General features: G+C 42.5%; 1 protein-coding gene across 1 annotated transcript in view; it reads left to right on the forward strand.

Annotated features, from left to right (window-relative positions):
• The window catches only part of CNTNAP2 (contactin associated protein 2), a 1,047,411-nt gene extending 1,032,674 nt beyond the window's left edge, over positions 1-14,737 (forward strand). Inside the window, exons 23-24 of the mRNA XM_048297819.1 lie at positions 3,091-3,162; positions 4,135-14,737. Coding sequence (XP_048153776.1) covers positions 3,091-3,162; positions 4,135-4,334 — 272 coding nt within the window. The 3' untranslated portion in view covers positions 4,335-14,737. The remainder of the gene's footprint in view (positions 1-3,090; positions 3,163-4,134) is intronic.
• Positions 14,738-21,215: the final 6,478 nt, after the last annotated feature.

The raw sequence follows: 21,215 nt of genomic DNA on the forward strand, positions 1-21,215 counted from the left end.
CAATGGAAGAAAAACCCTTGTTAGTTGTCTTTTTGGCAAAGTTGCTTAATATTGCATTAATATTGAATGTGACTGTAGTAAGATCAGAGAGGAATCCCCATGTGTTTGAGTGATGTAACTCCTATCTGAAATAGCTGCACTTGGTACCTGTTGGGGAGAATAATCTGTTAAGTTCATCTTGGAGGATCAAGGACTGTACCCTCATATGTTCTTTTCAGCCTAATTGCTGTGGCAGGAATTACCCTTTTATGACTCTTAGACCTCTGGTCTGTAGCTCTTTCTGATCTTTTGAGGAGCTACTGAAGAATGTCAAGGGAACTTTCTACTAAGAAAAGAAACTAGTTAGTTGTTTTCTTTTTCCTCTATCCATCTGTAGTAATACTTTAAGTAAAATAATTGTATAGATTCTTTTTCAGCAAGATATATTCTGTAACCCCACACTTGGCTGAGATTTTAGATACAGTTTTTCAGTCAAAACCCTGCCCATAATACACAAGCAGGTCTCTCGGTTACACAAGAATAGTAGAATAAGAATTCATTAATGATGGCAATAATATCTGCCAACACTGCTGCAAGTGCTTTAAACAAAAGATTCATGAAAGTCTAAGCTCCTTTTCTTCCCTGCAGTGCTCCTGGTTCTCCAGCAGCTGCAGCAGGGCACAATTTAACCAATCTGGTGATGAGCTCTTGCTGAAATACAGTGTCCCCTGCTCCCAGATTCATGTTCCTGTTTCCTTTCTGTCAGAGGTGGGAGTCTCAGAGTGAACCACATGTGCCTGTTGCTCTGGACAGCTCCTCCTGAGTCTATAAGATGACTGGGTGCAATGGGCAGCAGCTGTGGGTGGAGACATTGGGTCCAGTCCCAGCAGCAGCTCTCAGACAAGATCAAGGATGGAGCTCCACATTCTGCATCATGCCCTTTCTTATCCTGCATTGTGCTTCCGTGCCTGTTGGACATCATAGGCTGTGGTCTTCCATCTGCCAGGAATCCCTTGTAGCATAGCCACCATGATGTGGCAGCTTGGGAGGGATTGTACTGCCAAGAACAGCAGCTTTCCTCTTTCTTCAAGCTTCACTGGTGCCATTGTCCTCGAAATAACCTTTTAAAAGAAGATAAAATATAATATTCAATTCTAAGGGAAGGAGGAACATGACCATTGTAGATTTTCAGATTTCTTGTGTGAGGACACAGGAGACCAACTCTCAACCAAGTGGCAAGTGCTAGGACTTGTTAACTGCCTGTGGTGATGTTCAGATGACAAGGGACCTCCTTTTGGGTTAGAATGGCAGAGGGGAATTCCTTGTGATTTGGCAAACTGATGCTTTCCCCATAATATTATTTGGCTTTAGGGTTTTCCTTCAGATACAGGGAGGGCAGGTTTAAAATTAGGATTTCCCACTGCCAGCCCTTCCCTTTTAGCACTGCAAGGGTATGTTTATGGGTCCTGTGCCAAAATGTCTTTATTAACAGTCTTCTATAGTTCTTTGGAGCAAAATCCACTGATATAGAACCAGGTATTTATTTATCTTTTACGATTTGTAGCTTGATTCGTTTCAGAGAGGTGCAGAAGAAGGTTTTCAGAAGCCAGAGCACCAACAAATGTCAAAGACACGAGTGCTGCTGGCAGTATCTGCTGGACAGGGCCCCTCCACGGAGCTCTGAGAAGTGCGCTCCTGTTTGTCCCACAGGCAGCCAGCCAAAAACTAGCTGCTGAATACACAGCTGGTTCGACTCTCTCCCAGAGTAGGCACACAGAGGGCTACTCTAGCCCCAGACCTCCTTTCAGGCCATATGGCAAGCTGAAACCATTTATTCTTTTGTGAAGCTGCTTTACAATAGAAAAGGAACTTTATTATGGATTTTACTCCATGCTAACAGAAAGACAGTTGAATTTCCTCAGCCAGTTTTTGGTACACTGAATGCATCACCAGTCTGTAAAGGCAATTGATTTTTTTAATACAGTATCACCTAATCCATCAAGCAAGGAAAATACAGCTGGGTTTTAAATGCTGCCCTAAGAAGTAGTTCATATCCTTGATTATTTTAACTTTCTCCAGTTAAGCCACTTTTAGCAACATTTTCTCTATTTCAAAATCAATGCCATAGTCCAGTGGCAAAGAGGCAAATGATTGCAATCACTCACCCAGCTGCTTGGGTTTTCTTAGTCACTGCAGTGTCTAGTTGCTATGCCTGACTATAAAGAAAATGCTGATAATAAGTTCAATTGATGAGATGGCCTTGAAAAGCCTCTGTGATATTTTCTGGAGGTTAAAACCAAGGCTTCCACCCAATTTCATCGCGTTCTGCTGCAAGGAGTCTCCTTTTCAGGTCACTCGCAAATCAGTGCTGGCACATCTGCCTGTGTTTCCTCTCTTTATCTGTGTGCTGGAGGCTCTCCTCATCCACAGGCTCTCCTGCCTGCTGTGCCTCAGCTCCTGCAGCTCACAGTCTTGCTCCTCAAGCTCCAAAGCAGCTCCAGCAGTGGCTCAGCTGACATGCTGGGCTTTCTCCTAGAGTGACAAAAGTGCTGGCATGTGCTCTGTGGGGTAGCTGCTCTATGGCTCTGACCAATAGAAGCTGCAGCCCCTCTCTTACCTTGGACTGTGCATCAGCAAAAAGGATTCCCATTTTTCTTTCAAAGAGCTTGAGGTTGTATACAATGGTGGCCACCAAATCCTGGAAACTTCTGAAGCCTTTGATGGGTAGCACAGACAAAGGCAAAAATCTCTGCGATAATATGATCACACACTTTTAAAAATAGAGGGGTTTGTTTGGTTTTGTGCTAATTTACCACTTAAAACTTACTGACTTTATGTTAGTAAAGGACAAAATGTCCTTCTGGATCAACAGTAATGCTTACTGAGAGTATCTCCTTTATTTTAATTTTATTTTTGTTACGAGGAGGAAGCAAGTAGTTCAGAGGGATTAGATAATATTGAAAGACGTTTTTTCTTTTTATTCGTCTATAGATAAATATCTAGTGATCACAGTTTTCTTTAAGTTGTATCTGAGGATGGTGGGTGTATTTCTGAACTTTTACGGAAGTTCCACTGCTATTACAACATGAATCTTTAATTCTCTATTTACAGCGAGTGCTGATTTCCCATACAATGGTCAAGCTATAGGAGATGGAGTTAACAGAAACTCAGCTATTATTGGAGGTAAGAAAACTCTCTACTTTTCCAAGATACTTTGCAGTATGTCTCTGATGGCTGAATTGCAGTTGCTAACAGGGGTAAATGTTTCCATATCCAGGTTTAGGTTTATTGCTTTAGTTTTGATTTGCTGTGTAATTTTCCCTTTCTAATTTATATTTTTATTATTACTTATAACTTTTCCTTATACTTTGAAACTTTACAATGCCGAAAGGATAGCGTTGCATTCCTCAGAAAAATTCAGGCCACATCTGAACAGCCTCAGTTCACCTGCCCAACGTAACATAAAGCATCATAACATAACTCTGGCTGATTACAAGATTTTTTTAACCTGAACATTTCATAGCATCTTCATCCTAGAAGATTCTTATGCCTGTGGAGAAGGGCCCGAACAGGAGCAGTGCTGTTTTGTCACATAGATGCCTATGCCTAAGAGGATACCATTCATGAAGCTTCTCTGTAACAGGGTCGAACCCAAAATAGACCGTTGCAGGGAGACCAATTAGGGCTAAAACTGATGATAAAGCAGTAACATCTGCAATTATGTGGAGCCAGCGCCTAGTGGGTGGCATGAGCCAACAGTCAGCCGAGCCAATTTTCAAGGACGCGTAAACGAGCTATGATAGGTCTTTACAGCCTTTGACTAGAAAGTGAACATCAGAGGTGGAATCTGTGTTCTGGAAGTGCTCACACCCTCTGCTTCATGGTCAGCAAATCTTAGCTCTGTAAGTAGATGTTAATGTTGAAGATTTTATCTATGGGATGAGAGAGAGTCACCAGCAGACTTCACAGAGTTGCATTGTGTATGTGGTGAAAACTATATATAAATATTAGAGTAGTAGAAACCAAGCAACTGTGGTGATGCTCAACTGCCTGAGTAGCTTCAACTCAGCTCAAAGGAGTTTTGGGATCCTTTCTTTGTGTTAAAATCTGCAGCTGGTCTCACCATAGTCATCTTTTCTTTCCTCCTGTGTGTAGGCGTCATCGCAGTGGTGATCTTCACCATCCTCTGCACCTTGGTGTTCCTGATCCGCTACATGTTCCGCCACAAGGGAACCTACCACACCAACGAGGCCAAAGGGGCAGAGTCAGCCGAGAGTGCCGACGCCGCCATCATGAACAATGACCCCAACTTCACGGAGACCATAGACGAGAGCAAGAAGGAATGGCTTATCTAAGCCCACGGGGATGGGGCCTGGGGTGGGATATGAGCTGGGCCAGGGTGGGACTGGGATGACTCTTGCAGTGGAGAGAGAACACTCTGTGCCGGACACTTGAGCACACATAGGATAAAAAGATCAGCACAACTGGAGGAGCAAGTGACAGGAAAATACCACGGAGACTGGAGAAAAAACAAAAAGAATATCTCAAGCATTTAAAAAAATACTTTTTAATATTTATTTACAGCAAATTGCCCCTTCTGTATCCCAACAACTACAACAAAGATCAGTTTTGCAGCTTCAGCATTGGTTACAATTTTAAGTAATACCTGTCTATTTCTGTGTGTGTTTAGAAATGTTCTGGATACCTGTGACAAGAAACAGGGCTGGTTTTTTACAATTTTTAAAAGCTGTTTGAAATGTGGGTTGTTCTGTCCTGAGAACAAGTGGCAGCCCTTTCTTCCCGGTGTGGTGTTTGTTCCTGGCTGGCCACTTCCCCGCAGGTTGCCCTCAGCGCTGCACTTTGGCCACATCACCGTTATCTCGGTGGCGTTGATCCAGGGGTTCAGGCTGGGGGTGGGACAGGGGGTGAGGACTAATGCAAATCTTACTCGCCAGTTTCTCAACGTCTCATTGGCCCATGTCAGCCCTGGCAGGACCCATCTTCTTGACCCAGGCACCTCACTGATTGTGTGCAATTCTCATCAACAATGTAAAAATACTATTATTACGACTACTACTATTACTAGTAAAGAGGATTATCATAAGCACAGGAGGCTTTAAAGGTTTTTTGTATTATTTTGTTGGTCTCTGAGGGAGGATGATGCTGTGTGAGTCTGTAGACCTAGTCTGTTTCTGTGTCTTTGTCTATGGCACTGGTGACCTGGTGCACATGCCAGGTTAAACTCAACTCTGCCTGTGGCATATTGGCATATACTGTACATTGTAGTAGGGAATTAGAGCCAGACTTTGTTTGCTTCTGTTTCTTCATAATAGGCTGTCATAGAAATATTAGTATGGCTTTAGTCAATGCATTTGAACCCACAGGCTTCACATACTTCTTTTTTTCAACTTGAGAGTAGCAATTTATTCCTTAAATTCCTTGTTTCAGTCCCATTGCAAGGAAAGCCTCTGCTGGCAGCGCTTGCACAGTCAGGAAGGTGAGGCAAAGGAGGCTTGAAAACTCTGCCTCCAGAGCACATGAGAAACACACAGCATGCTGGTGAGAGTTACTTTTCAATATGGAGATTTACCCAAACTATTTTACTGTCTTTGTAAGGCATTTTTAAAAATAGCAAGGCCAATGCCAAGTACAGCACTGCATCCCATTTTTCCTCTCAAATCAGGAAAGTCGTAAGTGTCACCTGAACAGCAGGCAGCTAGTAGGAAAGACAAAGGGGCAGCCTGAAGACCTAATATCCTTTGGTGGCAATAACAAAGCTTTAGCTTTCCCTCTGTAGAGAAGCATGGTTCTCCTATGGTCTGAATTGATAGGAATTTAAGGCCTTAATGGACAGGTTGTGCAGTGGAACAGAATGAAGGATTGAATATACTGCAGGGCTTTGCCACGTGCTAAAAGAACAGAAACAATACCAGGAATTTCCCTTTAAAAGTATTTATTCTTGTGACAGTCCTAGATTTGCTTTATCTTTAATATTTCTGTGTTTAGTACGCACAGATTTAATTCATTTTTCTGCACTATAAGGATTTATTTTTCACCCAAATGTGCAAACTACTACATTGAGCAGTGCTAACATTTTTAATTTCCCTATTTCTTTTGTTCCAACTTTCATTATTCTAATTGACACTTTAAAAATAAATTAAAAAATCATGTAGGGGGAAGAAAATATTTGAGTCTTACCAAACAAGACACTGATAAGCACAATTTGTCAGAAAGACAGGCCTGATAGTTTGGGTATTAAGGATGGTAGTCTAAAGTCCTGTTCTTGAGGAACATTATCATTGAACATAGATATCAGAGCAAATCAAGCCCATTAATTTCTTCTATTTATGGATTTGGAATTATCATACAAGAGAGTTGCCAGTTTCAAAAAAAATACTGTTTCTCAGGTAATATAAGTGGCAGAGAGGTTCAGGTAGGCTTAAAACTTACCTCTGTCACTCTTGTGCTCTGCAGTCTTTTGCCTTGCCTCCAGTGTTAACCTCTTCCTCTCTTGTCTGTAATCAAGCAGATGAGTCCTGGGTTTAATCATGAGTGTAAAATAAGTCTTCTCACCTTGGAGAATATCAGCAGGGGATGGATCTACCCTGCACCACCATTCAGCAAACCACATAGCAATCACAGGTGTCTCTGTAGGATTGAAAAGGCATTATCTTTTCTATATGATTTTATGTTTCATTTTGTTTTAATGGTATTTTAGTCCAGTCTGGAAAACATCCTTGCCTGCAACTTCAAGCTACCAAGTGAAATGAATAAAGCATCATTTGCATAGATTGGGATTTGGTTTGCAGAAAAAAAACTCGGAATTTAATGTCTGTGAGGAAGATCAGACTTATGTATCCTGAGAGACTAGAGTCCTCTGCTACTTATGTGGGAGAGACAGATTTAACAGCTGTAGTGTAAATTGCCAAATTCCTCTGCATGGTACTAGAAGGGAAAGATGGCTTGGTCTCCATGTCTAACCAAGTTCTTGGCAAAGCAAGAGGCAGCTGTCTCTGGGTTATGGCAGTGAGGCCTGTGACACCTATTCACTGATTTTCTAAAAAACTACCAGCTAGTCTCCCACAACCCTGTAAGCCAGAACTTCTGGCAAATAACCTTTGACCATTGCATAAGCTATAGTTATAAATTAGTGTCTTAAGTTTGAAAAACAGTTTGAATTTCTGAAACCAAGTCATGAGCATCTGCACCTCTCCATTGACTGGACACCGTGGACCTTTTTATGTGAAATACATTAGTGCTGTGCTAAAATACAGTCACTTTCATAACTCTAGAAACCTTTAATTATTAGAATTTTTGTTTCTCCTTGAACTGGGCCTTAGACATGATATTATCGATGAGCAGCTGGTCTCTGTATAGGCATTTGGTGACTTTGGGTGAATTCCTGCCTGTCTGCTTTGTATTTAATTTCTGAGAATGGTGTATGTTTAATTATAGGCAGTGGTCATTCAGCATCCTGTCAGTGAAGCAGGAGCAGGCTCTGAGACATAGCCTGTGTATTTTGCTAGCAATAGGTCTGTTCTGAGGATTTCTTCCTCTGCAAGCCCATCATTGAAGGATGAAACGACATCCATGGTTTATTTCACCCACTCTTACTTGTGCCAAAATACCATGTTGTTTAACAGGTATGTGGGAAAATCTGTTGGAGGGGAGAGTGGATCCTACTTTTATAAAACTCTGTACTTTCCCCAAAGAATATTAAAATAATCAGTCTTTTATCACCTGTTTTTTAGCTGTTTCACCTATTTGAACTGTGCAGAAAAATGTAGCTTCTTGTACTGGTTTGGGAACCAAAGTGTCCCAGCTGTGTTTCTAAAGGGTCATTCCCGACACCACAGGAAATGATGGCAAAACTGCCACCAGCAGTGGGGAGAGCAAGACTGGGCTGGAGATCAGAGCTCTCAGTGTTAGTGAAATAATGTAAGCAATATTTTGGATTCTCATTCACAAGACTTGCAGACCACCAGGTAATGAGCCATGGAGCTCTAAAGAGACAAAACAATGGAAAACCTATTTTGATGTCAGCCCAGCCTCAAGGGAAATCCGCAATCCAGTCTGGCGGTTTTGAATCAGGTCTTTCATGCGCTGATTGTTCCATATTTACTGATAGAAAATTCAGATGTATGAAATAGGAGTATGTATCTTTAACTTGTACTGGAGCATTTCTGCTTTGTATTTTTTGTGTCTTAAACTTTACCTGTACCTTTTATATCTCTTCTAGCAGTTACTACTTCAAAGGTACGGCAGCATTTTAGCGTCATGCTCTAGGCAGCATGATACATGTGAGGGGATGGTCATCACAAATATTTTAGTAAGACTGCCAAAGCAGTGGTGTGTATGTACAAGTTTATTGTACTGATAAGAGCTCAATTAAAACAATGTCCTTTAATGGCAGATTCATCTAATTTCCAGGGTATCTGTTGAAATGTGAAGCTATCTAAATTCGACAAGCAGTAGCTTTCAATATGGTTTCTCCCATGAATGATTTTACATTCCATCAAGCATGGTGATCCTGAAAGGATGTCATTTTTGAAAAGCAGAACCTAAATTCTGGTAATCAAATGTCATTATCCATCCTAGAGAAATTAAACAGAAACTTTACTTTCTAACAGCAACAGCATGCAAATTAGAATGAATGAAGGGCAGTGTGTTTGTATGCATAAATATCTTTTGTGAATGTCTTTCCTTTTAACTAAAGTTCTATTAGAAACCAGATTGGTAAATAAAGAGGAGGGGGGAAAAAAGGAGAAAGACATTTGAAATAGTTTTAATCACTGTAACAGCTGTTTCCTCATGCTTTGGATATTCTGTTCACTGCCCATATTTTTAACTTCTCTAGTGCCAGGAAATCAGTTTGGAAAGGACAGAAGTTGGAATGACCTCTTAAGAAAAGAACCCCAGTACATGAAAAAAGGTACTCCGGAATGCAGTTATATGCTGGAAGAGAGGGTGCTAAAATCAGGGAAGATTTATTGAAGTGCAAGTGTGTTCCTCCTGCATCAGAGTTATCTGTTACGGAGTGTACATCTGTACTCGTTGTGGTGGGCAGAGGGTCTGAGAGCAGGGTTTGGATAGAAATTTAATGACTGCCTTTCTGCTTTTTCCCTTTCTGATCACTTTGCAGTTAGCAGCAAGCAGTCTGCTATCAGTTCTGCTCACATTTGTTACTGCAGATTCGGTGGCATTGCCAGCCTCACAAGGGTTACATACGACAAATGACTGAGTGTGGGTTGTTTGCTTTCCTTTCCTGCCGTAACTCTGTCCTTTCCTTCATGAATGAGAGCCTTTTATTGAAACTGTCAAGAAAAATGTATGCCCAGCTCAACAGACTTGTGTCTGTTCCTTTCAATAAACTACCTTATCAGGCTTTAAAATATTTTTATGACATGAAGCATTTTATAAAAGAACTATGCATGTGAATGGGAGAGTGTGAAACCTAGGCAAAGAAGCATCAGCGCAACAACCACCTGAATCACAGGGACTGTTGCTCTGTCTACAGCATGCATTGCCTTAACCACCCACCAAATCCCTGGATCCCTCCAAGACCTTCACTTCCTTTGTGGAATATAATAGTGGCAAAGTCCTGGTGGGATACTGTGTGACCGTGTTCTGGCCATTCTTTTGTGCTGACTGCTGCAGCCCCAAGAAGGAGAGCCACGCTTTATGTAGGAATATTTTTCATTTAAAAAAAAATCTCTAGGACAAAGAGATGGGAGTGAAGGTTCAAGTCTAAAGCCCGACTGATACTTGAACTCTGTGACACAAAGAGTCTTTGCTCCCTCTGTTGCCACACGTGTCTCACTGCAGGCATGTGGGTGTGCACGTGCACCTCCAAAACCTAAGGCTATTCGGGATGCGATGTCTGCACCACTCGGGCAATTGCTGCCGTAGTGTGGGTGGATAAGATACCAAACTTGCTCCAAATCCATGAGTCTGCAGTGCTAGCAAACTCACTCGCTCTTGAATTAAGTGCAATTTTGGAGATAAACTCAGACTGTGCCCTACAGTAGCAGGCACATATGGTGCCTCAAATGAGACAAGACTTGGACCTGGGAATGGAAAAGCATTTATTTAACAATCCGTAACACAGTTCTTTTAACTCTGACTTTCACAAATAAACAGATTTCTTCTTGAGGCACTATGCTCAAAACTCTCATTATGCCAACAGCTTAAGAATCAGGAAGAGAAGGGGCCAGTTCATGGCTTTTTTACACAAAAAGTCTTTTGTAAAATGTCACCATAAAAAAAAAAGCTTGGTATCAACAGGTTTTTTCACAGAGCAGTATTTCTTTTCACTAGTCTTCTATTTTCAAAGTATCATGTGAGAAAAGCTGAGCAATTATTTAAGCACAACCAGAACCACTTCAGTGAAAAGGGGGTAAGATATACTCTGGAAATATACATATAAGCAAGTAATAAATTTAGCACATCCTGCTTCTTCTGTGATTCAGCTTCCAATAACGTCTACTTGTAGTCCCACTGCTGTTGTTTCCTTAAGGAAAAGCGTCTGGATTAAACAACAAACATAAAAGTGTGTACCTTTAGTTTTGCCATAGATTAATGTTCTTGCTTGGTATGTAATAGGGTATTAAAGAAGAGCAAATTGTTATTTCCTCAGATTCCATAGCATTAATTCTGCTGTCTCCCAAGGGTCAGGGATATACTATCACCATATTAATTATAACGTATAGGTATTTATACTGATAATATTCGACAACTGGCATTCTGAATTCTGCACAGAGCTGCTCTAAGAAACTCTAATTTATTGAAAAGGCTGGTAGATGACATTTTCTGACAGGTGAGAAATGTAAATAACTGGAATGACACTAGAACAGAAACCATTTGAGGAAATGCTTAGCATGCAGAACAATAAACTGTACCAGAGGTTCTTGCCTTCCAGTCAGGAGTTTGGGGTAGGTACAGTGCTGTGGCCAGTTATATATTGCCATGTGTTCCTTGCCTTTTTGGCCAAAGTATTTGAGCTCCTGTTGTTCACATGCTTTGAAACAGGCTGTTGCAAGACTACAGCTGAAGATGTGAAACTTAAGCAAGCCACTCTAGGCTGCTGGTGAGAGTACAGAGTCACAAGTCCCAAGCTCTTCTACCTGCTTAGAAGACAATTCTCAGATTGTTGCTACCTGTCCCTGTCTTTTGTCACTTTTTCTCCATCTTATAGAACATCACAGATTGAAAGGGACCACAAAAGACCTTCTGGTCCAACCTTTTGTGGGAAAGGGAACCTAGATGAGATAATCTAGCATCCTGTCCAGTCATACTGTTTTTTTCCCCACTGACTCCATTTCCAGGGTGGTAGGCTGTCTTCAGGCTCTTTAAGACAGACAGAGTCACTGGAGCAAGGCAACAAACTCTTGAATCAGCCAGAAAACAGTAAAGTTAGATGACTCATGTCAGGTGGAAGCAGGCTTCATCTGGAACATTTCCAGCCTAACAGCTCTCCTTCATTTCATCATGGCTTTGGTTAGCAATGGAGCAACTAGCCAGGTCTGTGTATTATTTTTCTAACCCCATGCATGTAAGATAAATTAACTTGGCTGAATAAAGACAAGGTAGCCATCCACTGTATGCTAATGTTTGTTCTCTGAACGGCACATTCTCATGCTTACAGTGCGTGTGTCACTGAAGGAGTCTGACCCTGGCATAGTCAATAAATCTTTCACAAGCTGAACAAATAGCCCTGCACTGCTTTGTCTTGAAAAACTCCTTTGGGTAAACGTTTAAAAGTAGATCTATGGTTTGCCATCATAAAACACTGGACGCAGTATCAGCAGCTAGTTGTAAGTTATTTCTGTTATAAAATCAAGGTCTGTCTGCAGAGTTTTCTTGTGTGACTTGCACTAATGAGACCTTTATTCCTGAAGCATAAACTACTACAACAGGGTAAGGTAACAAAGAGAAATTGCCTTTGCTGCACACTCTGAAACACAGCGTAAAGTCCCTTTCATTACGCAGTTCCTGGTAAGAGTAAGGAGTAAGATCTCTGTAGACATCTAATGTTTCCTTTTTTCCAAACCCCTCTACCCATTACTCCAAGGAAAGAAAATTGCTGACAGGTCTGAGTTTTTTCACATCTCTTTCTCTACTTTAGAAGTGTTCCCTCTCACTGACAAATTTACTGCCTTTCACTGTCATCTTTAAACTCCTTCTCAGCAGTGCTTGCTACTTTGAGCAGGTGAAGACTTTCACCTTCCTAAAATGTAACCATTGTAGTGAAAGGGTTATGTGCTGTCATTCCTGTCATCTTTTGTATTTGCAGCAGGTTTTTTATCTGTTCATAGTAGTGACTGAAAGTACAAGTTTGGTTTCTGCCATCTGCGGCATTATTTTATAGCTTGTTTATATTTGTTCCAAAATCACAGCATTGTCTGGCAAAGAGAATCTGGAAATTAGGCAGCTGCACTTCATTCCACTCATCATGGTTACTTTCTATTGCTTGGTTCAAATTTTCCCAAGAGATATCAATAATGAAATTAATGTCTAGCAAAAGCTGGCATCTATTTTCCTTAGGGCCACAGGATGTCAGATTGAGCTCTTAGCCATCCCCTTCCCTTGTGCTTTTGTAGCAGCTATACAAGGCTGCTGTAATCTCCAAGGTAGGACACAAACAAATGATATTATAAAAGCTTCTAGTGGTTTTAGTCTCTTGGAGCCTTAAAGGTCTGCCTCAGCAGGGCCAACAAGTCAGCCCCCCTACAGGTTTCAGTTATGAGCACATCCAAGAAAATTCTCAACATTGGTTACTAAATAGTTTTATTTTCATTGGATCAGCATCTCGGAGGGGAAAAAATGATTCTGTGTGTGAAATAGCTGAGATACTACACTTACCCCATTGTAACTCCTGCATTGTATCTGATCTTTTGAAGCTCCAACTGCTTAAGAGAAGGGATCAGAGTCACTTGAATAAAGAAGGCTAAGGCATCACTTGGTTCCTATTAACTATGAAGCAGAGAGAACTGGCTTTCCACAGATCTGCTTTGCATGGTCAGTCTCAGCCACACACGAGCAATGGGGAACTTTTCCTCTGCCCTTCAGTGGATCAAGACCCATCAGTGGGCTGGCTGGGCAGGTGTCACATAAATTATCTTCAGTCCTAATGGGCTGACTCACACGTTGAGCAGCCTGCGTCCAGGGAGTTCCTCTGACACAACAGCATGATTTGGCACAATATTCCTGAAAGGCTTCAGCTCCCCAACAACTCTGCTACCCCATTTGACTACTGCTAATTAAAAGAAGCCTGATGGAAATTACCTATACTGAATTAATCCTACATGTGGATGCCAATCCTAACTAAGAGTGCTTAATTTCATGAAGATTAAATAGATTTCCCCCCCATCATGGAGTGCTTGGGCTGTGCTCAGTCTGATGCTTCTTACTGACATATATAAATAGAGATATAGAGATAAATAGATATTTTTATGGAGATGTTTTATAAGTGGCCTTTACTTTGTGCATGGTAACTATTGCCAAACTCGTTATTTAGGAGCTACAGAAATGGCTGGTTCTGCATTTTAGAAAGCAATCAGCTGTCTCTGTTGCAAGGGAGACTTGGGGTACAGGCTTGGATTTTGATTTCTATTATTCAACTATTATTTGCATGGTTTGGATTTGGGTTTTGTCTCAGTATCAGGTTTTTTTCTTTCCTCACTGGTTCTCTGGCAGGGACATATTGGGCTCAAGCAGGAACTTGTTTCTCAATCTTTGAGAGATGGTTTGAAGCCATCGGTGCCATATAACACTTCAGAAACACCTGCCTTGCACAGCCCGTGATGTTGCTCAGTGTGAGGTCCTCAAAACATAGTGTCTTGAGCAGTCTCTTGGGGGTTTCACAGCATAGTGAGGTGCTCCTATTTCGCTGGCTTTGCTTGACAAGATAGCAAGCTAGCAGCAGCTGGTCTATGGGTATAGCCTTGTGAGCAGAAAAAGGGATCAGCAGAGACTGGGACACGAACGATGGTTCAGAATCAGATTCATATACATAGCAGCAGCAGAATATTGTGAAAATTGCTACAGAGGCAGGTCATTTTACTTCCTTTCTTCTTTTACTCCCTTTTTCTTTTTTTTTTTTTTTAAGTACTATTTGTATGCCACTTCTGAGTAATTCATCTCTACCAGCCAGCCAGCTCTCAATAACCTGGGCTGCTGGCTAGGGATGGAAGCGCAGTTGTCCTTTCTTACTGATCTAGCTCCTGCTGCTGTGGAGCAGTACCCAGGAAAAAACAGGGCCATTAGCTATTAGGAAAGCAAAAGCAGCCTCTCACCCCTTCCCTCCAAACCAGGTGGAAATCCAATCCCAGGGTTATGTGCCTACAAAGCTGGCCCAATTTCCTGTCAGGTGAACCAAGACCTTGTCTGTTTGCAGTTAATCTAGTCCACAAGTTTCTTTCTTGAGCACAATTTTCCCATGGGACGCATAACCAGGAGATGACAGTTACCCTAATTAAACAAAAATGTGTATATTAAAAAACGTCCTAATCTGAAAGTATAGTGTATCTGAGATTCCTCTGTTATAGACACTTAGTCTACAAGATTTATGGCTACATTTGCTATGTTATGCTTGAATAAACATATAATTCATTGAAATACACAAGACTGATAAAATATGATCTCTTTAAGGAGAATAAATTGTTTGTAAATTTATAAAGAGTATAATCTGTTAGGCCTTATTTGAAGTATGTACTGTGGTTTGGTAAAAGTACAACATTAAAAGAGCCTTGCCAGATGAGGACTGTTTTTTGTGTGTGTGTGTGCCTGTGTCATTCCTTTGGAATATTTGATGTCTTCATTTAACACCAAAAAAAACCAAAAAACAACAAACAACAAACAAACAAAAAAAAACACCAAGAGAAACCACCTTTACAGACTGTGTATAAGAGCCTGAGATAAACTGCAGAGGGCTCTTCAGATTTCTGTGTACAGTGACTCAATGGAGGGAACAGGTGAATCTCTTCTTCTGAATAATTTGGAAACAAAAATATCCAGTTTCTTTTGGAAACAAAAGTGGTTGGTAGCATTACTGACTGGCTAGAGATTTTTTAAGAAGGTTTCATAACATCGGTAGAAAGAATTCAGACCAATGCACATTCAAATATTGTTTATTTAACAGGGGAAAGATCTAAGGAAGCTTTGGGCCCCTTCAGAGCAAGAGCTGGTGTGCCACAGGCTGCGGACACACGGTCATTGGACAATGACTAGTGTTGCCCATGGAGCTACTCATTAGGGGAGCAGACATCCCAGAGGCTGCTCTTCCTGCAACCATCCTCCTGCCTTGGCCCTGTGCACAGCAGCAACAGCTTTCTGGCACTCTACTAATGGGCTGCTACTTCTACTTCTCCTGCCAGTTCTCCCTCTGTGTGCAGCCCAGCTGTGGGTACTGAAGACATGCCAGTGCTTCCCACGGAACAGAAAACCAAGCTATTGTACTCACAAAGCAATGGCCCGCTGCCTCTCTGTGCAAGGTTTCAGGGTTTCCTCAGCTGGCTCCTTATTGCAGGCAACTCCTCCTCCCTCAGGCCACTATGTGAGCCCTTCCCTGAAATTCAGCAAGAGAAAGACGATCTGCCTGGGGATTGGAGGGGAGAGGGATTCTCATCTCTGAAAACCCTCTGGTTTGCTAGTGAAACCTCAGGAGCTGCCTTCAGCCTTTGAGGGATATAGCCCAGGGTAGGTCAGATCAAAGGTGTGCCTCATGTCAAGGCCTGGTTTTGTCACACCGAAAAGCAGATGTCTAGGGACAATGATAACAAGGTACATCCACAGCACAAAGTACTTGTTCTGCTTCCTCAGAAGAGCCTCTCAGCTGCCAACCATGTGCAGTTAAAGGGGCCAGAGGTGTTTTATGTGTTTAGTCATCTCTTTCAAACCTACCTGCCAAGTGTTTGTGCAGAACAAGTGAGATCTCCTCACAAGTCTAGTCCTTTCAAAACTGTGAAATTCTGTGCTATTTAATTTGAAAACCCACCAGCAACCGAGCAAGAAGAGGAGTTTTTTCTTTATGTCTGCTTGCTAATGAAACAACTTCACCATGACTTGAAGCAGAGATGCAAAAGAAATCTCTCAAATCTAATTTGTGTTCTGCACAGTTCCAATTACATCTCTGCACGTGCCCATAAAGATCAGTGCATTTTATAATGCTACACTGCACAGCCTTGATACCCAGATAAATCTGCAGCCCTGTGTGATTTGACTTCTGACTGATACTTCCCGTCACCACCTGACAAGATTTGTGGCTTGATCCCACGTTGTGCATGGACTAGAGAATTATTTTTTTGTCTGTGACCTCCTCATCTATCAGTGTGCATGGAGAGTCATGGTGCTTGTATGAGAGGCAGGCAGGCAGACAGACACTCTGCCTTTTTCCCTGGTTTAAAGACAGGCCCCAGCAGCATGGCTGCAGGCTGCCTGACCCTGCCAGCTCCAGCCTGAGCAGTAGCAGCTTTTGGGGGAGAGGAGCAGGGGGGACCTGTGCAAGGTCACCTATCCAGGGAGTTCAAAGCAGGGAGAGGCAGCACAGATCAGGGCTGGAAGGCTTCCTGCAGGAAGAGCGAGACAACAAGCTTCAGGGATGGCAGAGAGAAAGATTTTTTCCTAGGGCTCTGAAAGAGGCTTTGTTAATTTTGCTGCAACCCAGGAGGGCCTGAAAAGTCATTGAACTGAGAGCAGGATGAAAGAAAGGGGCTACCCTAGGAAGGCAGTGCAGACAAGGGGAAGACCTGCTTTGTTTATCTTCTGAATCATCCATGATTGAGATGAGAGGTTGTTTTGTTTTGCTTTGCTTTCATTTTCAGAAGTTCCCTTGTGCCAGTTTTGTTTTAGATGAAACCTATGTGGTGGAAAAGCACTTTTGGTATATTCACATCGAGGAAGAACTGTAGGCGCTGCTACCTCAAGGTCCTGGCTCATGAAAACTAAGAAAAGCCAGAGGCACCTGACCTCTCCAAACCTCTCCATTCTCATGGATTACATCTGTGATGTTCCATGATGCAATTCTGCAGCAGTCTCTTCCCAGAGGAGGGGTTTGTCTCATCTTGATGGCCAGTCTTGCCTGAATCCCTCAAGCATGGCTGTGGCCTGTGGGGGTTTTTGGACTCAAAAGCCCCAGGAAGAGAGCAAAAGATAGCAACTCTGACAGCTTCATTTCTCCCACCAGCCTTTGTGTTACCCCCCGACGCCTCTCACAGTGTTTTGTACTTCTCCATTTCATCAGTATCCTCAAGCACACAGCAGATTAAACACTGCTTATCCCCAAGCTGTGAACAACACACCTCATCTTCTGTCTATAGAGGACACAGTTGAAAACCCTGAAGGTCCTGAAAGAGTTTCAAGTATTCCTCTCTCTTCCAACAGGTGTGAAGTTCATCAATGCTGAAAATGCATCATTGCAGTGCCTGCTCTTCTAAGGGAGGTCAGCTTGGGTTTTTTTCCAGGAGTGTTAGGAAAGGAATCTTCAGTAGCTGGGCAAAAGGGCTCCCACACCCTCTTGTACTGATGGTTTGACCACTAAGATGAGGCAAAGAACTGCACAGACACAGCAGGTTCAAACTGCTAAGTATTGTAGCAGGATACAGTGAAGGGAAGGGTAGAACCAAGGGGTTTAGCTGCTTGATTTGATTTATAGGGGCTATAGCAAAGAAGCATTTTAAATCCTATCAAATGCAAAGCCTCAGAAGTCAATGAGACAGGATATCCCTTTGCAGCGTTGCACTGGGTAAGCCTGTTAATCTCCAAATCCTGCACTCGTTTCATGATGGGATGTCGTAGGCAGGTCACCATTACTGGCTTTTCTCCATTTCCAGATGCCTGCACATTTAGCTGGATAAGAAGTGAAGTGAAAGTGCTACTTTTGTGTGTAAGGGATTTGGAGGGAATACTTTCTACTGTGATGAAAGAAGGCTTAAACAGCAGAGTTTCAAGCTGGAGAGTTTATTTTGGCGGGGGGAGGGAGTGTGTTGTTTAGTTTGGTTTTGTTTTGGGGGTTTTTTGGTCTTTTTTTTTTTTTTTTTTTTTTTAAAGAGAGGGAAATGGCAGTCTGTGGGCAAGCATTTCTCAGATTAAGACACGCTCCTGGTTTGTAGATGATTCTTCTAATGGTCCATCAAGGCAGGTGCTCACACTGCCATGGTCAGTCCCCTACCCTGTTCCAGCCACCAGTCTTCACACCAAGCACTGGGCTGTGTGGAACTTGTTCTGCGCCAGTCCTCTGCATGCCAGGAGCTGTGAAAAAGGTAAACCTGTGTGTCACATCGTAGGAACCTGGATGTGGGGAGCAGGGTGCCCTGAGAGCTAGCATCAGGCACAAACTCAGTTCGCACCACAGCAGGAGCATCACAGCAACCTAAAATTGGGCTCTCCCTGCAGGTAGACAACAGAATGGAAGCAAGTAGGCCAAAACCTTGCTGACACTTCCTGCCACCCAGAAGAAGGGTTTGCAGGTGGACATTGTTGACATGCAAAAATGATATTGTTGACATGCAAAAATGAGCCTGCAGTCATTCTCCTTTGCTTGGTTGATGCCAATTTAACTCAGCCCCAGTGAGGCTGCCAGCTCCCTGGGATGGTTTTCCCACACAGCAGGTATACCTTTGGGAACAGGATGGATGTTTTGGATGCTGGCTTCCCACAACTCACTTGGCAGTGGATGAGCTACAGTAGCTACAAACACACCTCTGTGAGCTGAGGGTGCAATTGCATCTGCTCTCAGAGCAGCCAAGGCCGGAGCTATTTTCAGGATGGTTAACAAGACAACAGTCCAGGCCACTGCAGCACACAGAAGGCCAGTGGGTTTTTTGACTGGTGTTAGGGCTTTCAGACCTAGCAAGGTGTTTAGCTTTAGTCCAGAACAAACTTCTAAACCGCCCTGCTTCCACGTTCCCAGTGTTCTCATATTTGTGAAGTCCACAAGGACTCTTTCACACTGACAGAAAGAATAATTACTCTGATGCATTGCAATAAGTTGCAATAAATTGCATTGACTTTCTTCTCCCTTTTTTTCTCTCCTTCTGCTACTTGTTCAATTGATTTTGGGATGAAGCATGCAATCATAACTCACTCACAGTGTCACAGCAGGGACTGAATTACCTAAGGGAAAAGAGTTGGAGGAGGGAGGAGTCTGTGGAGGACCATTACATCTTCCTTCTTTTCTACAGACCTGAACTGCTTTTAGGGCAATTCAGTGCTGGGTACGCCAAGGAGACACAAGCAGAAACTTGAGCTAAATAATGGTGAAAAATCTTATTGTGGCCTGTCACAAGTGTGATTAATGACATCTGGCAGGCAGACACAGGAGAAAGAAGAAAAGGCAGCATGGAGGATGGAAGAGTGGCACTCATCACAGGCAGTGCAGCCAGCAGCTCATGGGCAGAGAGAGACGAGGATGGAAGGCGAGGTGAGCCCAAGTACCACTGAAGTTGTGAGCATCATTTCATTTTTAAGGGCATCAGGCATGGGAGAACACAATGGAAACCATCTTCCTGTGTGAAGAGGCCACTGTGGATGGCAGTGTAAAGTATTATTCAGTTTCAGGAGGAGAACTCAGTGTGATACAGTAAGCAGTAAGAAAGGTTTGAAAAAGGGCAGGGAAGATAAAACAGAAATGCCAAAATCTCTGGAGTCAGTTTAGGAGATTTTGAGTGCCACTGGACACCCCATACCCTCCAATGGGGAGGGTTTCTAGTGCTAATGATAGATATTGTCACTAGGGACTCAGCCTCAATAAACATTACCAGCTCCTTCTCTACATCTCACTTCTTCCATTAATACTTCCATTTGCTGCAGAGAATGCCCTTGAGATTTATGGCAGAACAGCAATGGCATTTTGGACTTCTGTCACGAATTGCATTTTATTACTGGAAGCTGAAGGATTAGGGGATAAAAATAATTAAAGCTGTTTTAAAAAAATAGTCTAAACTGAAAATATTTTAAAAGCTTCCAGTAACAAAATAACCATCAGAAGTTAATATGCTAGCAGCATCTAAGTATTATCTTTTATGCACTGACTGACTGGTTACGATCTGGGGCAAAGTCCTCTTTCTTCCCACCTCCTGCAAGAGTTGGTAAGGAGAAAAGATGCAAAACCTGGTGTATAAAACATACTGGCCAGCTTCTCTTTTCAGTTGTTTTACCTCTCTGTAAATCCACGTGACAGAATTGAAACCTTTTGGATTCAAACTTCCAGCAGAGCCTCGAAGCAGACTGCTTCTGAAGAAGCACCATGAATGATTTTCTTCCAAAATATATCCTGCTGTACAACGGAGCACCTGATTCAGAGCATTTGTGACCTGGTGTAGGTGTGAGTGAAACAAGATGCCAAGTTAGTTATTCTACGAACTGTCATGACAATCTTTGCCTCCCCAGCACAGGCGCAGTGTGATTGGCACCCTGCTATCACCGACAAAAGATGATGTGCATAAAGGATTTGCTGTAGTGTCAGATTAGGGCTTTCCTTAACCCTGTCACACAAATATTCATTGCTGTATTGCTGTGTAGCAATTCCTAGAGGAATCCACAGCTTCGACTACAGAAAGAAATTAACTAGGCTGGCCATCTGCTCCCTGGATTCACCAGCAGGAATTACAATGCATCAGTTGCATATCTCAACATGTCAACAACCTCAGCAGAGTCATAAGGCTCCACAGGTGGAGCTTGCTGGGAATTCAGAAAAGCTCCTTGAAAGAGAATTTCAGGAAAGAAAATAAAATAAAATTGAAAAAAAAAACAATACAGCAAAACCAAATAAAGCCAGGCAAAAGCAGCACATGGTTTACTTTCCTGTGGAGTGATTTCTAACAAGCACCATCCTCCTCTATGAGCACAGAGAGCAAGGGCTGGAGTTTTCCTGGACCTTATCAGAACAGCAGGGCCTCCATGGACCTCATTGGAGAGACCAGAGAAGGAAGATAAAACAGGAGACGGGAAAGCAGAGATCAAGCTGGACAGGCTCCATGTAGGCAGCCCTTGTGTGAGTTTGGGCTTTCCCACTTTTGAAAAGGGTAGGAGAAAATTTATAATCCCGTCCTGTTATTATACTGGGAACATGCTGGGGGAAAACTGTAAAAAAGGCTGGTTCTTGGGTTGTTCATCTGTGTAGGTAATTTAGCAGCCTTGAAAGGTGTTCTTGGAAGCCAAGACGGAAAGAGAAGGTATCTGTTTACACTAAGGAGTTAGAAAGAAAGATGGGAACATTGGAAATCATGCAGTACAATGGC

Source organism: Corvus hawaiiensis, chromosome 1, assembly GCF_020740725.1.
Source record: "Corvus hawaiiensis isolate bCorHaw1 chromosome 1, bCorHaw1.pri.cur, whole genome shotgun sequence".
Classification (NCBI taxonomy): domain Eukaryota; kingdom Metazoa; phylum Chordata; class Aves; order Passeriformes; family Corvidae; genus Corvus; species Corvus hawaiiensis.